The 16,303-nt window shown below is 40.6% G+C and overlaps 1 protein-coding gene across 2 annotated transcripts; it reads left to right on the plus strand.

Moving 5' to 3' along the window:
* Positions 1-5,744: 5,744 nt before the first annotated feature.
* LOC134675320 (zinc finger protein on ecdysone puffs) lies at positions 5,745-16,078 on the plus strand. 2 transcript variants are annotated; one of them, XM_063533526.1, is made up of 12 exons: positions 5,745-5,871; positions 6,307-6,613; positions 6,812-6,975; positions 8,168-8,396; positions 9,020-9,148; positions 9,636-9,774; positions 12,713-12,822; positions 13,621-13,723; positions 13,876-13,921; positions 14,507-14,675; positions 15,033-15,427; positions 15,977-16,078. In XM_063533526.1, the coding sequence occupies exons 2-11, from the start codon at positions 6,314-6,316 to the stop codon at positions 15,300-15,302; spliced, it is 1,659 nt and encodes a 552-aa protein (XP_063389596.1). In that variant the 5' UTR covers positions 5,745-5,871; positions 6,307-6,313; the 3' UTR covers positions 15,303-15,427; positions 15,977-16,078. The 2 variants fall into 2 exon arrangements, with proteins under 2 accessions (XP_063389596.1, XP_063389595.1); XM_063533525.1 differs by lacking the exon at positions 13,876-13,921 and having other exon boundaries at positions 13,621-13,769.
* Positions 16,079-16,303: the final 225 nt, after the last annotated feature.

Raw genomic sequence — 16,303 nt, forward strand, 5'->3', positions numbered from 1 at the left:
CATTGGGAAAATTAGGTTATGTCGCTCCGGTTTACGTAATTTGAGGCACACGTGACACTTGGCATTTATTTTGTGAGAAAAAATAATTTCATAAGTAGAGTCTGTGCGGAAAGAGAAGAGTCGTGGGATTTGAGGGCGCGCCAGTGCTATTTTATAGTTTTTGCTATGCTGACAACACTGGTCACGTGATTATAGTACGACACTAAACGTCATGATACTTGAATCCCTTTTGTTCCGGTTTTTTACCACGGCTTACTAAACGGAGCCTGGTGGTGGTGTCGGCTCGTCAACTCCATCCTCTGATTTAGCGCAGGCACTAGTTTTCTTTTTAAAACACACTTGTTTTTATGTCTCAGATACTAAAAAGTGACAGTGCGATTGACAAAACTGCTAAAACTAGTTAAGAATCTGCCCAATACAACTGTAATTTTAGTACCCAACAAGATAGAGTCTCATGTACTGCCTAATCTGTGCAGTCCAACAGTTATTAAAACCGGGTAGATCGGGTAGAAATTGGGCAATAGAACTGTAATTTTATCTGGGATATATATTTCACCCATTGTAAACTTGAGTTGTAATGTATGTGTACATTATTAATAATAAATATGAATATGAATAAAAATAGTGCATAATAGGTAGGCCTTATTGGGATATGTCCGGTTCTCTCATCTCACGATATTTTACTTCGCCGAAAAGTCACTGCTAAATATGAAATATAATTTCGTAACTAACAGAACCTACAAATAAAGAAATATTTTATTAGAAAAAGTTTTATTCAGAACCTAGTACGAACTTACAAATAAAGAAATATTTTATTAGAAAAAGTTTTATTCTTTGTAATCGAAGTCTGAATTAAAATATTCAATGTCACTTATGTTTGAGCTAGCTTCAGAACAACCAGGGCCAGGGACACTCATAGAACTATCTTCATCTGCACTGGATGTGCTTGAATCCGGCACGTAGATTACGAATTCTTGCATATCATATCACCTACTTAGCGGTCTTTTATTCGAGATACCGTAGGTACTTTTACACAATCCTGAAAAAGAAATTACATATAAATATGCATAAAATAGCAAGTATCAAGACTATTTGTCAGTTATTTTAAAGATCATGAATGACCTGCATATATATGAAAATTAATATATTTTGAATGAATATACTTACCAATTATGTACCGGAGACAAGTTACTTAGGGGGCTTATTAAATAGGTAATTATTTAATATCAAATACAACACCAATACCCGCGAATAGCGGAAACACGTTCCGCGACTTTTTGTAAGTCGATAGTCGGCTTTTAGCCGTTTTCTTCCCGCTGACAAAACCGAACAATGTTAAATATAATTTTCTTTGTGGTTTTATGTACGGTTTTATCGTGTTTTGAAAATATTATATACATAAAACTTGCGGTTTTTGTTAATAAAAATATACAATGACAGAAGTTTGTTTACTTTTTACAAGACAGGTGTCAAAGGTTTGATTGCCATATAAAATTTAAAATGTTAGTTCCCGTTTCTGCCACGACTCTTCTCTTTCCGCACAGACTCTAAAAGATTATTTCTTTATACAGATCTTGTTGTATTGATATTAGATAATTATTGGTACATTTTTTTAAACAAAAAACTTAAAAGTAAACGAAACTATTTGAAGCATATAGTGGTTTTAGGTGGTAAATGTTAGCGTATAAAGAATTACTCATCCTTTCGTTCAGAAATCCATTATTTCTTGCATATGGTAACATTAAAAATGCATTAAAATATAACAAAAAGTATTTATAGTCTGTCAAGCAATTTCCGTCAGTAGAAAAGAGCGGCAAATTTAAAAAAATGTACGTGCAAAGGGGTATCTTCCCATAGAAAATTTAAATTTCGCGCCTTTCCAAACATTTATTTATAGTAAAATTTATAAAGATAATTATGTTTGGACTTTTGTCATTATATAATAATTATGTATAACTTGAATAAAAATCATCTATTTCAATTTAAAAAGCCTTTAATGTTAACCCCTCAACTGTGGGAGCGCCTTTCAGGCGGTCATAAAATTGGCGGTTTATCTGTGGCTCAACCTGCCAGGTTCGCATAATTCGCGCCTAAACTTAAGGTAAAATATCAATGAAACATATGTTTAACTCGCTCTGACATATTTAATCGTGGAGTGAATGAAGCAAGACAGCTAGCAAGCGAACATTTGAATGTTCAACGGTTGAAAAAGTCGTTAACTTTCGTCAGTCAAAAACAGCCACTGTGACGAGTAGGATGTTACGTGTTTTTATAGTAAAATTGTGGATTTTTATGGTGAAACCGTTAAAAAGCTGAGGAAATGTCAGTAAACTTTTGTTAATATTATGTTTGGGTGTGTTTTTAGAATAATATAAGTGCTAAAGGTGTGAAGAAACGACATGCCAAGTCATAGCCGAAATTTTCTTACTCGGTTTCTTATTATTTGTATAAGTTTTACTATGTCTCAAAACAATCATAATATGTCGTAGTTCATATAGATTATACTAAATACAATGAAATTAGTTTAAAATCTGTTTAAAGTGAATAATAGCTATCAAACTAAATAACGGTCGGCACATAACCTCTCGGGCTGTCGCAACAGACTGGACGAGCACCTGCCAGGCTGTCGCCACAGACGGCGCTGTCATGTTACTAACGCACGTTTGCATAGCATGGACATTCCACTTACTAACTAATTCTACGATACTTCTCTTTCCACATAGGCTATAATAACACAGCTCAGAGCAAGGGCTGGACATTTAATTTGTAAGATTATAGTTTGGTCCATAAAGTCTTTATACTGAGATTGACGAGTATAAAAAATTTAATATAAATTAATTATGCAAGGCTTTTAATATGGGTACTAGGCGACAGTGATGATGATGATGATGATAATAATAATAATGATGGTGGTGGGGTTTGCTACTAAGATTTTAGGTGTTACTCTTCACACATTCTGAAATATCCCTTTATTGCTCTTACGGTCTAGGTATGTCCATATTAATCAAACCATATTGATGTGATTTGGTCTATATTTGTCTTGTTTTCAGATCAAGTTTTTAGATGTATTTTGTTGAATAAGAACAAGTGCGATTATTTATTATTAAATATTGTTTCATTAATACCCTGAGAAACGGAATTTCTTTGGATTAAGGCTGCTGGTTGCTGTGATTTTTCAACATTTTGTGGGCTATCAATGGTGCATGAATAAATAAAAGCATTTTTTAAACATTTCTTACCATATAACTACTGCACCTGCATTACTATTACTTTGGCCACAGATAGTTTACAACTTAAATTTCTTATTTATGTATAAGATTATTACATAGGGTGTGGTAGGACTCCACAATGCATGTAATTAGAAACTTATTTACGTGCGCCATTTCTAGGGCAGACATAATTTCAATAAAGTTTTCAAATGGTATATATCATGTATTTAATTGATAAGCCTGCCATTTTATGTTTTTTTGATGTGTATGATTACATTATGTACGTAATTAGAGTAACAGATACGTCTAAAAACTGTTTATTTTTTTATTACAATAGAAATAGAAAGATACATTTCGGTACCTATAATTTGAATTCGACTGTACAGTTATTTTATGTTAGTTTAATGGTCGTAATTTTAAGTAGCAGTTAGATAATTAAATAAAGGGCAGAAAAAATACAAACTATAGACTGTATCATTGTAAAAAACGGAATAAAACGCAATTTTCCACTTGCACGTGGACCTAGAAACCCTGTCTGTGGAGCAAACCCCTTAGGCTGCCACAGATGAGGGGGAGCGGCCATATTCATCTCCCACAGCTGAGGGGATAAGTACACATTTTAACACTATATTAGTGACTAAGAGTTGATTTATAAAGAATATAAATGAAAAGCAATCTACAAGTTTACTGTATCTTTCGTAATGCATACCTACGAGTATACTTATGTTATCAAATTTGTACTAGCGGAAAATCGTAGCCAGTTGTTTAAATAAGACACTACAGTAAATAAAATCTTTTACTAAGTACACTTAATCTTGGCTTTAAAATTGTATTCAATTATTCACTATTTGTCCATTAATGCGGAAAAAGCAGAACACTAATGACTTATGCTAAAATACACCTTTTGAAAAAAATACATACAGAACATACTAACGTTTAGAATAGTTAATTTAAGCACAGCATCCTATTTCTATTCCACTATTTGTAATTACAATAACATGCATATATCCACCTGACATGTTATCTCGTAAAATGGCTAACTTAATCGTCTTCACCACAAGTCCTTTGGCTTCTTCCTTATTCATATTTGCCGTATAACATGCGTCAAGGTAGCCATGAGTATACAGAGAACCAGATCCAATAGCACATACAGATTCTCTTTTCATCATGCCTCCAGATGATATTGAGTACACTTGACCGGCTTGATCTTCATTGAGTCTAAAGCACAAACTGCGGCCAGAAAGCTGGGCGTCCTAAATAAGGTGAAGCGATACTTCACACCTGGACAGCTTCTAACACTTTACAAAGCTCAAGTCCGGTCGTGTATGGAGTATTGCAGCCACCTGTGGGATGGCTCAGCTAAATACCAACTCGCCGCTTTGGACTCAGTGGAGCGCAGAGCCAGGAGGATGATTGGCGACAAGAAGCTAACGGCTAAGCTTCAGACTTTGGCCCATCGGCGGAAAGTCGCCGGCCTGTCGGTGTTCTACAGGTTGCACTTCGGGGAGTGTGCCCAAGAGCTACACGAGCTCATTCCACCGTCCCCATTCTACCATCGGACTTTTAGACGCACGGCCGGTTTCCATCCTTACTTGGTAGATATTCCGCCAATTCGCACTAAGCGCTTTGCTTCTACTTTCCTTATGCGCACTGCCAAGGAATGGAATTCCTTGCCGGCGTCTATATTTCCGTGCTCTTATAACCCGGCAACCTTCAAATCAAGAGTGAACAGGCACCTTCTGGGCGAGCTCGCTCCATCGTAGGCCACGTCTACGCCTCGGCTAGTCTGTGGCCATGAGTAAACCCATGCATAATAAAAAAAAAAAAAAATTATCCCAACCAACAATTAGAAAGTCAACGTCAGCAGTGTTACGGTCCTGATACATAGTTCACGAAAAATGGAAGCTGCTGCCATCACTGATACTTCCTTAATGTTTAACTTAAGTGCTTGCAATTGATAGATTGCCTTATCAATTATAAATTGAATGTTGGCCTCTGATCCAGAACCACTGCAGTAAATGCTGTCATCAATCTTAATTAACTTGTTGGCTGTTCTGCTGCTGATGTACTCTCCCGAAGTCCTTTGAGAGTCGGCTCCAATAATCACTCCATCTTCAAATTTGCAGGCAATTACTGTTGAAGTTTGCTGTGCTGAACACGGTATTACTTGGGAATTCATTATTTTACTTTGTCCTTTATACAAATAAAAAATTAAAAAAAGGAAGCAGGAGTAATAAAGTAATGGTAAGAACCCGGTTGTGAAACTTGCAAAAGTTGAAAGTCACTGTCTTGCATGAGCATTGTACACTAATAAATTAATATATAGACGGTCAAGCAAATCTTGTCAGTAGAAAAAGGCGCGAAATTCAAATTTTCTATGAGACGATAACCCTTCGCGCCTACATTTTTCAAATTTGCCGCCTTTTTCTACTGACAAGATCTGCTTGACCAAGTTATAATTTCTGAACGTTTTTTTTGTTATGGCTACACTGGCTTGTAAACGCCGGTCCGCGCCGGCCCGGCCCGCCATTTGTCAGCTTTCCTTCCTCTGCCATTTTGTTTTATCATTTTGCAGTCGTGTTATTGACGTTATCGTTCTGTGTTTTCGCTATTAACGTGATTTCTGATTTTATTGCTGTTTGTGGTTGTTGCAGTTAAATAAGTGAGTATTTTTTGGTTATTTGTCCTCTAATTTACATAAGAACAATAATAGGTCAAGTGCTGGAAACTATAAATTGTTGAAGTCGTTGAAAACATTTGCAATGTTTTATTTATAGTTACTTATATATAAATATTTTAAGTCGCAACAAAGGAACGGACCACAATATTCGTAATCTAAATTTAAACTCTTCTACAACGGCTTATTAATTACCGAAGTCATCGAATCGTATTAACTCACATTATAGACGGGTCTAACGCGAATTATATTCATCGAATCGTATCGATCAATACGGTACAGAAATTACACCTTGCGATTACGAGCTGAAATGCAAACATAGGTATTTGTAAATACGTATTGATCGGTTCTATTGCGCACTACAATGTATAAATTGTCATCCATCTTACATTCCGATCATTGACCGGCGAATCCGTTTAGGTAGAAGATGGCCAACCGAAGACCTCAGGGCGGTCGCCGCATGGACTACGGTCACAATGATCGCGGGAAGAACTTCGGGCGTTCCGGAGTATCGCCCTGGCAGGGCGGCGGGCCGAGCGGGTCCTTACCTAACCTTTTACCCCTTTCCGGTGTCCCTACCGAAGCCACGCTGGCGTTAGCCAGCAATATCATCAACTTGCTGCAACCGAGGCAGAACCCGGTCCCGTCTCTCCTAGACATGCCAATCAGACGGGACTTCGGACCGGACATGGGCCGTTATGACAGAGGTTATGGTGGACCTAATCGGGTATGTTAATTTTAATTATACGCGGTTTTCCTCAAATTGATTTTCTACTTTGTTAATGATAAAATTCCAATGCATGTGCTCTTTGAATATTCTTGTGGCATTCATGTCATTTCTGAAAACAAAACTTATGAGACAGTTTAATTTTCAGCGTCTCTTTAGGCCTGTGTGCCACGCACTAACACTTTTGTACTCCCCTAGATGGGCAATCAGGGTAATTTCCGGCGTACGGGGAATTACAACAGTCGCACGGGTGAGCGTATCAACATGAATCGTAAGCCGTTCAGGCCCAATGATGGGCGCCACCACCACAAGAACTCCCCGAAAAAGGAAGCCGATTCCAAGGCTAAACCTGTCAAGGAGAGGTAAGCCTTCCTTCCGGCGTTCAGACGCCGCACTTCTAACGTTACTCCTTGGCGTACAGAATACGTTCACCTAAGATTAGCCTAATTGGCGTTAAGACACTCTGAAACCTCTTCCGGAGGACACAAATTTCTAGATATACCCTCAACGGAGGTCGGACACAAATATCACGTTGTCTTCACCACGGACATGGCCTGTCCGTGAAGTCCTCCTCTGAGCCACATTTTTCTTGTGTCTTCACATTTTCTGAAAAGAAGACACCAGAAAAAGTGTTACATTTTCTCAGTTACCTGATGGACTGTGGACAATTCACTCTTCCTTACATGTTACTTTTGTTTTGGGTACATCATTTATTATTATTTTGTACAACTTACAATCTCTTGATGCTTCGATTAATTCTTTAGTCGCACAACTTCTAATGCTCATTTCCAATCCAATTCCCAAAGGATTTGATAATCAAAAGTATACTTCTCACGGAAATTGAAAAGTTATGCAAACATGGGCCATCTGAAGAGCTGGGTTGGATTAAGAAGGACTAAGTTGTACTGGTCCATAAAACATTGCAAATAAGTATTGCATCTCTTGATTTATTCAAAGCACAGTAAATTCATGATTTTTTTTTATATTTGATAAATCAATGTTAAATACTTCTTAGTTTTCCTTACCTAAACCATACTCAAGCTCTGATTTAGAAGTATTGACGTATAATATCTAAGGACAGGCTAGAGGGCCACTAAAAATGGTACTAGTTCAGCAGAGTTACTCACAAATTCCAGCCAATTGTGCAGTCTAACGCAACTAGTTGCGACTAATAGCGCGCGTAATGCGAACTCGTCAACCAATCGCGAGCGTGATGCGAACTCATCAACCAATCGCGTTGTAGCGGTTTCACACCGCTGTACTGGCCCCTGTCATGCCTCATTATTATTGCTCGTAAAGCCAGTCCCTAGATGTCTATGTAATAATGCCATATCTTCACTCCAAATTCAGGAGCTGATATAGTAAATTTAGAAGTCAATTTTGTTAATAAAATTGCGTTTTGTGTCTAAAATTGTCATTTTAGTCCCAAAACTGGTATCAAACTTGACTTGACTGAAACTTTTTGGCAAATAAAACTATTTTTTTTTTTTTTTTTTTTTTACTTCTAAACAACATAATTTGTTATACACATATAAAATAACAAGTTTACGACAGTGAAGAGAAAGACAAGGACTCGAAAGATGAAGACTCCAAGAAGGAGACCCCGAAGACTCGCTACGATGACATTGACGCCCAGTTGCTGCGGTGCCACATCTGCCACAAGAGCATGTGGGACGGCAGGAGCTTCGAGAACCATCTGAGCGGCCGGGCCCATGCGATTATGATGCAGAAGACTGCGGAGAGTTATGCGCTCACTGCTGATACTATGAGGCAGGAGTATAAGGTTGGTATCTTTTGTTAGTATTTTCATTTTGTTGTGTGTTTTTCAACAAAAATATTTGGTATAAAATGTTTATGGAACTGAGAGCCCACGCGCTCCTATAACTACACATATTCACATTATCTGGATAGCTCTATGCTAGTGATGGGCCAAATATGGACTTTGCCGAATATTCGGTTCAGTTTAGCGTATATTCGGTTGGGCTAAAACTGCCTAAAACGCAGAAGAACGAACGCCGAACTATTCGGCTGAATACGAACATTAAAAAATATGGCGAATACCGAATATTCGGCCCATCTCTACTGTATCTGTGTTTCTTGCCGGACATTCAAATCCAAAAAAATCGTAACAGTTAGAAAATACACTTTTAAATTAGCTGGTCAGTATATCGCCGTCGAGATACTGTATTTTGTTTAGCCGGATAATGCCGATAACATTTGCCGTCATGTATATGTCCTTTCCCGTGCTCATTTGTAAAGGGTTTTGTAGTTACTTTTTTAAACTTGTGGCGGATTTTAATCTTTTACAATTGCCTCATGACCCTAGCTGATTAATACTGATGATGTTCACTGGCCTTGACACCCATCATGTTGGTAACGGAATTAAGTTTATTCCCTTTACGACAGATCCGCGAGATGAAACGCACTCGCAAATCCGGCCAGCAACCGGCCAGAGATTTCTACTGCGCCATGTGCGACATGTATGCCGCGGACGGCGCCGTTCACCGCACCACTGTCGGCCACCGCAAGCTCAAGGTAACTTGTACTGTCAGGTAACTTGTGTTGCAGTCAGGTAACTTGTGTTGCAGTCAGGTAACTTGTGTTGCAGTCAGGTAACTTGTGCTGCAGTCAGGTAACTTGTGTTGCAGTCAGGGAATTTGTGTTCCAACCAGGTAAAATAGATGACGTTATTTATGAACAGCCTGTTTTATCTAATTTTCTAATAGACTCGTCTGCATAAGATACTATAATTTTTTTATTCAAATAAATATTGAAAAAATTCACCACTTTGGACATGATTAGAACTTGCGACCTTTTTACTGACTGAGCTCCCAAAGCTACAAGCGTGCGAAGAAACGAATGAATGTTCCTTGCGTCTTTTTACATACCAAAGGTGGTTTACGTGGTTTACACTACGCACTAGCAACATAAAACTGACTAATTTTTCAAATGGCCTCTTTTGAATTGCCCTAAACGTACATCCTATTTAAAGCAGTTAGTTGAATACTCCCTCTCGTTGCAGAAATACCTGCACCCGACATGCACGTGCTGCCACAAGGAGATGCCGACTCGCATCGAGTTGGACGAGCACCGTCTCAGCGCGGAGCACCTCCGCAACATCCATGACAAGAATGAACTGGTCACCAAGCCCAAGCCGGAGGGTATGTTACAGCTAACAATGATCCTGGGAGTCCTGGAAAGGGCATTTATTTGTATGATGATACAGATATTTTTTCCTGAGTCGTGGTTATTTTCTATCATCATCATCATCATCTCAGTAGACATGTGTAAGTAGGGTTGCCATCCGTCCGGGTTTCCCCGGATTTGTCCTAGTTTAGAGGGCGTCCGGGGAGCGTCCGGGCGGGGTTTCATTTGTAGTCCGGGTTTAAAAATTTCAAGTCTTCGACCGCCGCCGGGCGACGCAACTTAAACAGTTTTTTTTAAAACTTATATTGATTAAGTTTAAAAAAAAACTGTTGAAATGTCCGGGTTCTGGGCTCCAAAATCCGGGGTTTTTACACGTCTTGTCCTGGTTGCTAAATTTTAGAGATGGCAACCCTATGTGTAAGCAATGCTCGTAATATCACAAATGAGATATCTCTCGAACACGTAATATGGCATTATTATTATTATTTTGTGTCTCCTTTTGGATTTCACGGGCCTATAAATCCCGGTCTTTTGATAGGCTTGCGTGGGGATATAGATCCAACACGTAGAGGCCCCTTGGAGAGCTTTAATGTCATGTAGAACGCCTGCTGGAACCCGTTCACAGGCGCAACAATAGACACCCATGAACCGGTCGCAGCAGGCATTGGGACTATTGTAGAAAAAGTGAACAGTATTCCGGTCTATGGATTGATGTTTGGGTGGACAATGACACTGGGCTATTGTAAAAGAGGTCCGGACACCTGCCATAACAATGTTAACACCGTCATCGAGGCAGGCGGTGACTCGCCGCTGACTAGATGGGCCCCTGAAACTGCCGTCGCGAAGACGACCAGGAGCAACATCGGTGTGAGCGGCTCAGGGGTGTCGAGAGGTGTGCGCCGCTTTCTACCCAGTGACTGTTACCAGCCACTGTGCCAACTCGCGTCTTATGCATCTTTCACTTCCACCCCTGGAGCATATAGCTCTAGCGACTCCTCTCTGGACGGCCAATGAAGGCAAGCCAGAGCTGAGAGTCCTGCGGGTCCCCTTGGGGTCCACTCCGACCGACGAAGACACGCCGGAGACGGAGACCCTGACCGACTCTCGGGAGCACTCGGGTCCGTGGGGTCGTTACTCCCCAACAGCTCGCCACAAGCTGCCCTGCGGGCTTATTATTATTATTATTATTTGTTTATTCATATAACAATACAAGATTGTGTTCGAATATTAACATTAATGTACAATCAAAATAACTAGAATTAAATAGCAATAAAATTCATGTCAAAAAAAAACTTATCTTAAATAATAATTATACCATACAATACACAGCAAACATTAGCAGCTATATATACTGCGGTTAATAATCTATTTGATAATCATGATAGAAAAATAATCGTATTAAATAAGCTACTATGTACATAAGTCCCCATAATCAAAATCTCTCATCCCTCATAAATTCATCCACCATTACGTATCTCTCCGCGAAATCAACCAGTACTTCAAACATCACGCATCACGCGAGCCGCACCGAGCGCGCGAGCGCCAACGACCGGCCGAAGCGCGCGAAATGGATTCAATTCCAAATACATTGACTCGCCGATATGAACGGTCAGTTCAAGTCTACGCACGGAGCGCGTAATGTGTAATGTCACTTGTGATAGTGTCATGTTTGTTCGCCATGCCATGCCATCATTGCTTTGTTATCTCGCTCGCACTCGCACTCAGTGCTCGCTCGCTCTCGCTTTGCGATGCTTTCGGCTATCTTCGGAACCACTCGGATAGGTCCGCTCGGCCGATCGCCGCGGTTTAAGTTGTCACTCACTAATATTTTTACGAATATGATTTTCTGCAATAGATTTAAAACTCTAATGCGTCCGCGTAGAGCTTAAAATGTTTTCTTATAATAAAAGAAGGACGCGGTCAAATGGAGTAATTTATTTGCGATTTTGAATTTGACGAAAAGAAAACCGTTTATTATTATTGTTGTGAAATGTTTGATAGTTTGCTTGACTTTCGCGGTTCGCGGCAAACTAAGTACGAGTTAATACTTGTTTATCCTTTAATTTAATTGTGAATTAGTGCATATCGAGACTGACTGTAGAAATTCGAGTTGTTTATAAAGACTGATTGAACTAAATTGCAAATACTAGTATAGTTAAATTAAATTGTGAAAAGTGTAAATAATAGTTTCGTTATGGCAATATTCGGACTATTAGTGACTTTAACTTGATTGACCTATTTAAAAAAATGGCTATAAACGAACCACTTTACGGAGACAGAACCAAAGCGAGCAAAATGTACGCATTGTTATAGAATACTCGCACTATCGGGAAGCTCCATAGGCAATTAGCTACCTCCGAAACTTACATACATATTACATAATTACATTATTTTATAATTTATAAGAAGTATAAGAACTAACAAAAAATCTTTCACATAAAGGTGACAAAACGCAACGCGTAATAAATAGATCGATCGCCGATACGGATCCAAGACGCCCTAGAATCACTAGAGTGCTGTATGCGCTGCGTAATTGTAAGAGATAGCTGTAATGTGGCCGTCTCGCGCGCGCCCGAGCGCTGTTTCACGTTCGGGTCATGTTTCGAGTGATGAGTGATGTGATATATCAGTGTACCATTACGTGTTCGGAAAAGTGATGTGATATAGCATCACTTTTCGAAGCACTGTTTCGCGCATGTCTACATCTCAGCCATAAGACGTCTACTGCTGAACAAAGGCCTCCCCCTTGGACCTCCATTCGTACCGGTTGGAAGCGACCCGCATCCAGCGTCTTCCGGCGGCCTTAACAAGGTCGTCCGTCCATCTTGTGGGTGGACGTCCTACGCTGCGCTTGCTAGTCCGTGGTCTCCTCTCGAGTACTTTTCGACCCCATCGGCCATCGGCTATAATATATATAATATAATATATATTAAATAAGTTGAATTTGCACAGTGATGGTGATCTCGACGCTCACTATGGAGCAGTCGTACCTGCGCGAGGACCGCGAGCGCCGCAAGCCGCAGGACGACAAGGACAAGACCGCCGAAAAGGAAGGCAACGAGGTACACTTACCTACCCCCTTATTCAGAAAACTTTACGGGCCCGATTTAGTTAAATTATATTTTATCCCTTTCTTACAAATACATTAGTCAAAATGACATGTAAACACAAACGATTCTACAGAGGAACCTCGATAGTACGTATCTCAAGGGAAACGCCAAAAACTTCATGTTAACGAGGTTTCGTCTTATAGAGGGCATTGACTTAGAGAGGTTCTTGTCATTTTATTTCATGTTAGCGAGGATTTCGCCTTATCGAGGTTCGAGTTATCGAGGTCCACTGTGTATTCCACTGTAGCTAATCTAGGCCAGTAACGCGTTTATGAATAACGCCAATGGTATATAGTATTTCGGATATCAGCTTGGCTCCTTAGCGCTACTTAGAGATGTAGCCTCGCTCTGCATTTTCTATCGCATAAATAACTGGAACTGCTCCGAGGAATTGTTCGGAATAATCCCTTCCGCTTCTTTCCGCCATCACTCGCGATTACATCACCATCTTAGTTCAGCCGAGAACCTTATCAAATATCACCAATTGGGCTCGTTTCTAGTCTATTATATCTATAGTCTGTATCTTTAGGTATTTAAATAAAAGATAGTTATAACATTTATTGGTTAACCGACCAATTACAAAACCGCCTGGATCAGTCACTGAACGACGTGACTTTAACCTACATTATTCAATCGTGTAATGTTTTCGTTTACCCTCATCTGGCTTAAGGAGCCATTTGAGGGTAGATTTTGTTTACTTTTATTTTAATACCTAAAGATACAGAGTATAGTATATTATTAATTTGACAGGGCGGGGACGCCGAGGTGAAGACAGAGCCGGCAGAAGGCGAGGAGGCGAAGCCTGAGAAGGAAAGCTTGGACAACGACAACACCATCCTGGACTACAAGGAGGGTGATGACCTATCCAACATTACGCCTGACATGCTACCCGCCTACAGGTATACATAACTTATCTTAACATGTTCTTGGTAATATGGTTTTTGGCTGACGGAGGCACAAGCCTGAGGCCTGGACAATGAGAACACCATCCTGGACTATAAGGAGGGGATAATCTGTCCAACATTACACACGATATGCTGCCCGCCTACAGGTATTATCATGCCGCGATCAGAAAGGGATTAGAAATGACAGATTTCCATACACTTACGTCTAAATCAATATGGATTGACAGCTATCTCAATCCCTTTTTAATTGCGATTCAGTAATATACAGAACTTATCTTAACATGTTCTCGGTAATATGGTTTTTGGCTGACGGAGGCACAAGCCTGAGGCCTGGACAATGAGAACACCATCCTGGACTATAAGGAGGGGATAATCTGTCCAACATTACACATGATATGCTGCCCGCCTACAGGTATACACTCCCCCTTAACGTGTTCTCGGTTATATGGTTTCTTTGGCTGACGGAGGCACCAGCCTGAGGCCTGGATAATTAGAACACAACCTTGGACAATTATTTACAACTCTTGTGCCCACGACTTCGTCTGTGTGAAATGATGATGATGATGATGATGATTGATAAAAACTCTCCTATGTCCTTCCTCGGGGCTCAAACTATCTCCATGCCAAATTATGTTCAAATCGGTTCAGCGGTTTAAGCGTGAAGAGGTAACAGACACACATTTGCATTTATAATATTAGTATGGAGTTTTAAACCACCATGTCTGTTTCAGCACCGAGCGCGGAGTAGGCGCCTCCTTCCTGCAGCCCTTCCACTGCGTGCAGTGCAAGCTGTGCCGTAAGCTCCTGGACGGTGACGAGACCGCCGAAGTTCACCTGAGGACCTGGAGACATCATCAGCTGTTCACGCGTCTGCTGACACAGCAGCAGGAGGCCAAACAGGTACGAACATACCGAATTTAACCTTTCATCTGTGTAAGCACTGATCAGTGGAAGGGCCACTGCGTGCAGTGCAAGCTGTGCCGCAAGATCAAATTACCTACTCTTTATAGTTTTATACGGGTTTTAAAATAGAAATTGTGTCTATAAATAACTGCTGTCTACGTTTCTCTGTTAAGCTTCTGATGCTTTATTTCTTGCTTGGTGTAAAATAATTTATTTTAAATAGTCACCTATTATATTGCTGTCGTGCCGATGATGCGGTCAATGCCGCCGTGCGAGTGGGAGAGTATTACAATTGCAATAAAGGATAAATTTGCTTAATTACTTATTTGCCTAATTTAATCCTGATTTTAACAGCAAGCAGCCGAAGTAGAAGCCGAGAAGGCCGAGCAAGAATCCAGCAAGCGCACCGCCAAGGCCGAAGAGAGCGGCAACTGGAAGCGACGCCGCACCTCCGAGAACGGGCACGAGGCCAACGGACTCGGAGACGACGACGTCTGTATGAAGGGTGAGTCTAGAGTCCAACAAGCGACGCCGAGGCCGAAGAGAGCGGTAACTGGAAGCGACGTCGCACCTCGGAGAACGGGCACGAGGCCAACGGACTCGGAGACGACGACGTCTGTATGAAGGGTGAGTCTAGAGTCCAACAAGCGATGCCGAGGCCGAAGAGAGCGGCAACTGAAAGCGACGCCGCACCTCGGAGAACGGGCACGAGGCCAACGGACTCGGAGACGACGACGTCTGTATGAAGGGTGAGTCTAGAGTCCAACAAGCGACGCCGAGGACGAAGAGAGCGGCAACTGGAAGCGATGCCGCACGTCGGAGAACGGGCACGAGGCCAACGGACTCGGAGACGACGACGTTTGAATGAAGGGTGAGTCAAACCAGTACAAGCGACGCCGAGGCCAAAGAGAGCGGCAACTGAAAGCAAGGCCAGCGGATTATTTTGAACTATAATATCTTACAAATTAGGTTTAAATTAGGCATGTAACGATATATGATTTTGCCGATACGATACCGATGTCGATTTTGAAGTAAATAATCGGCGATACCGATACAGATACCGATATAGTTAGTTAATAAATAAAATACTAAATCCAAATCAGTGATTATAGTTCACTTTAGGTAGATTTTTGGTTATGGAAATGGAAACAAAGTTTATTCAAATTATTAGCAGCGTCATTCGTTTCGCGCGCTTTTCAAACAGTGATATCGGCTGAATTTAAATCGGCGATGTCGATATTGGTATCGTTACATCCCTAGTTTAAATAATTTTGTTTATAATTGTAATTGGTTTGCAGACGAGGTGGACGGGGAAGTGGAAGGCGGGGCGGAGCTGCCGCCGGACGATGCTCTGGAGGACTGGGAGCAGAGCGTCGATGAGATCCTGCAGGACGAGCGGGGTTAGTTGTGATACTAATTATGTTATATAGATCTTTTATTTGTAAGAAGTTTGGTACACAAAGCAACGTGGTGATTCAACTCTAATGTTGTTAAACATTACATTACATTGAAGTTGAATCACCACATTAAAAAATAAAATGTGTTGTAGCTTCGTTAGCGCCTAAAAACGTAAAAATATTTGTATAAAGAAGATAAAAAATGTTATCGAGTTATTTCGATCGCGT

This window comes from Cydia fagiglandana, chromosome 21 (assembly GCF_963556715.1).
Source record: "Cydia fagiglandana chromosome 21, ilCydFagi1.1, whole genome shotgun sequence".
NCBI classification, from domain to species: Eukaryota; Metazoa; Arthropoda; class Insecta; order Lepidoptera; family Tortricidae; genus Cydia; species Cydia fagiglandana.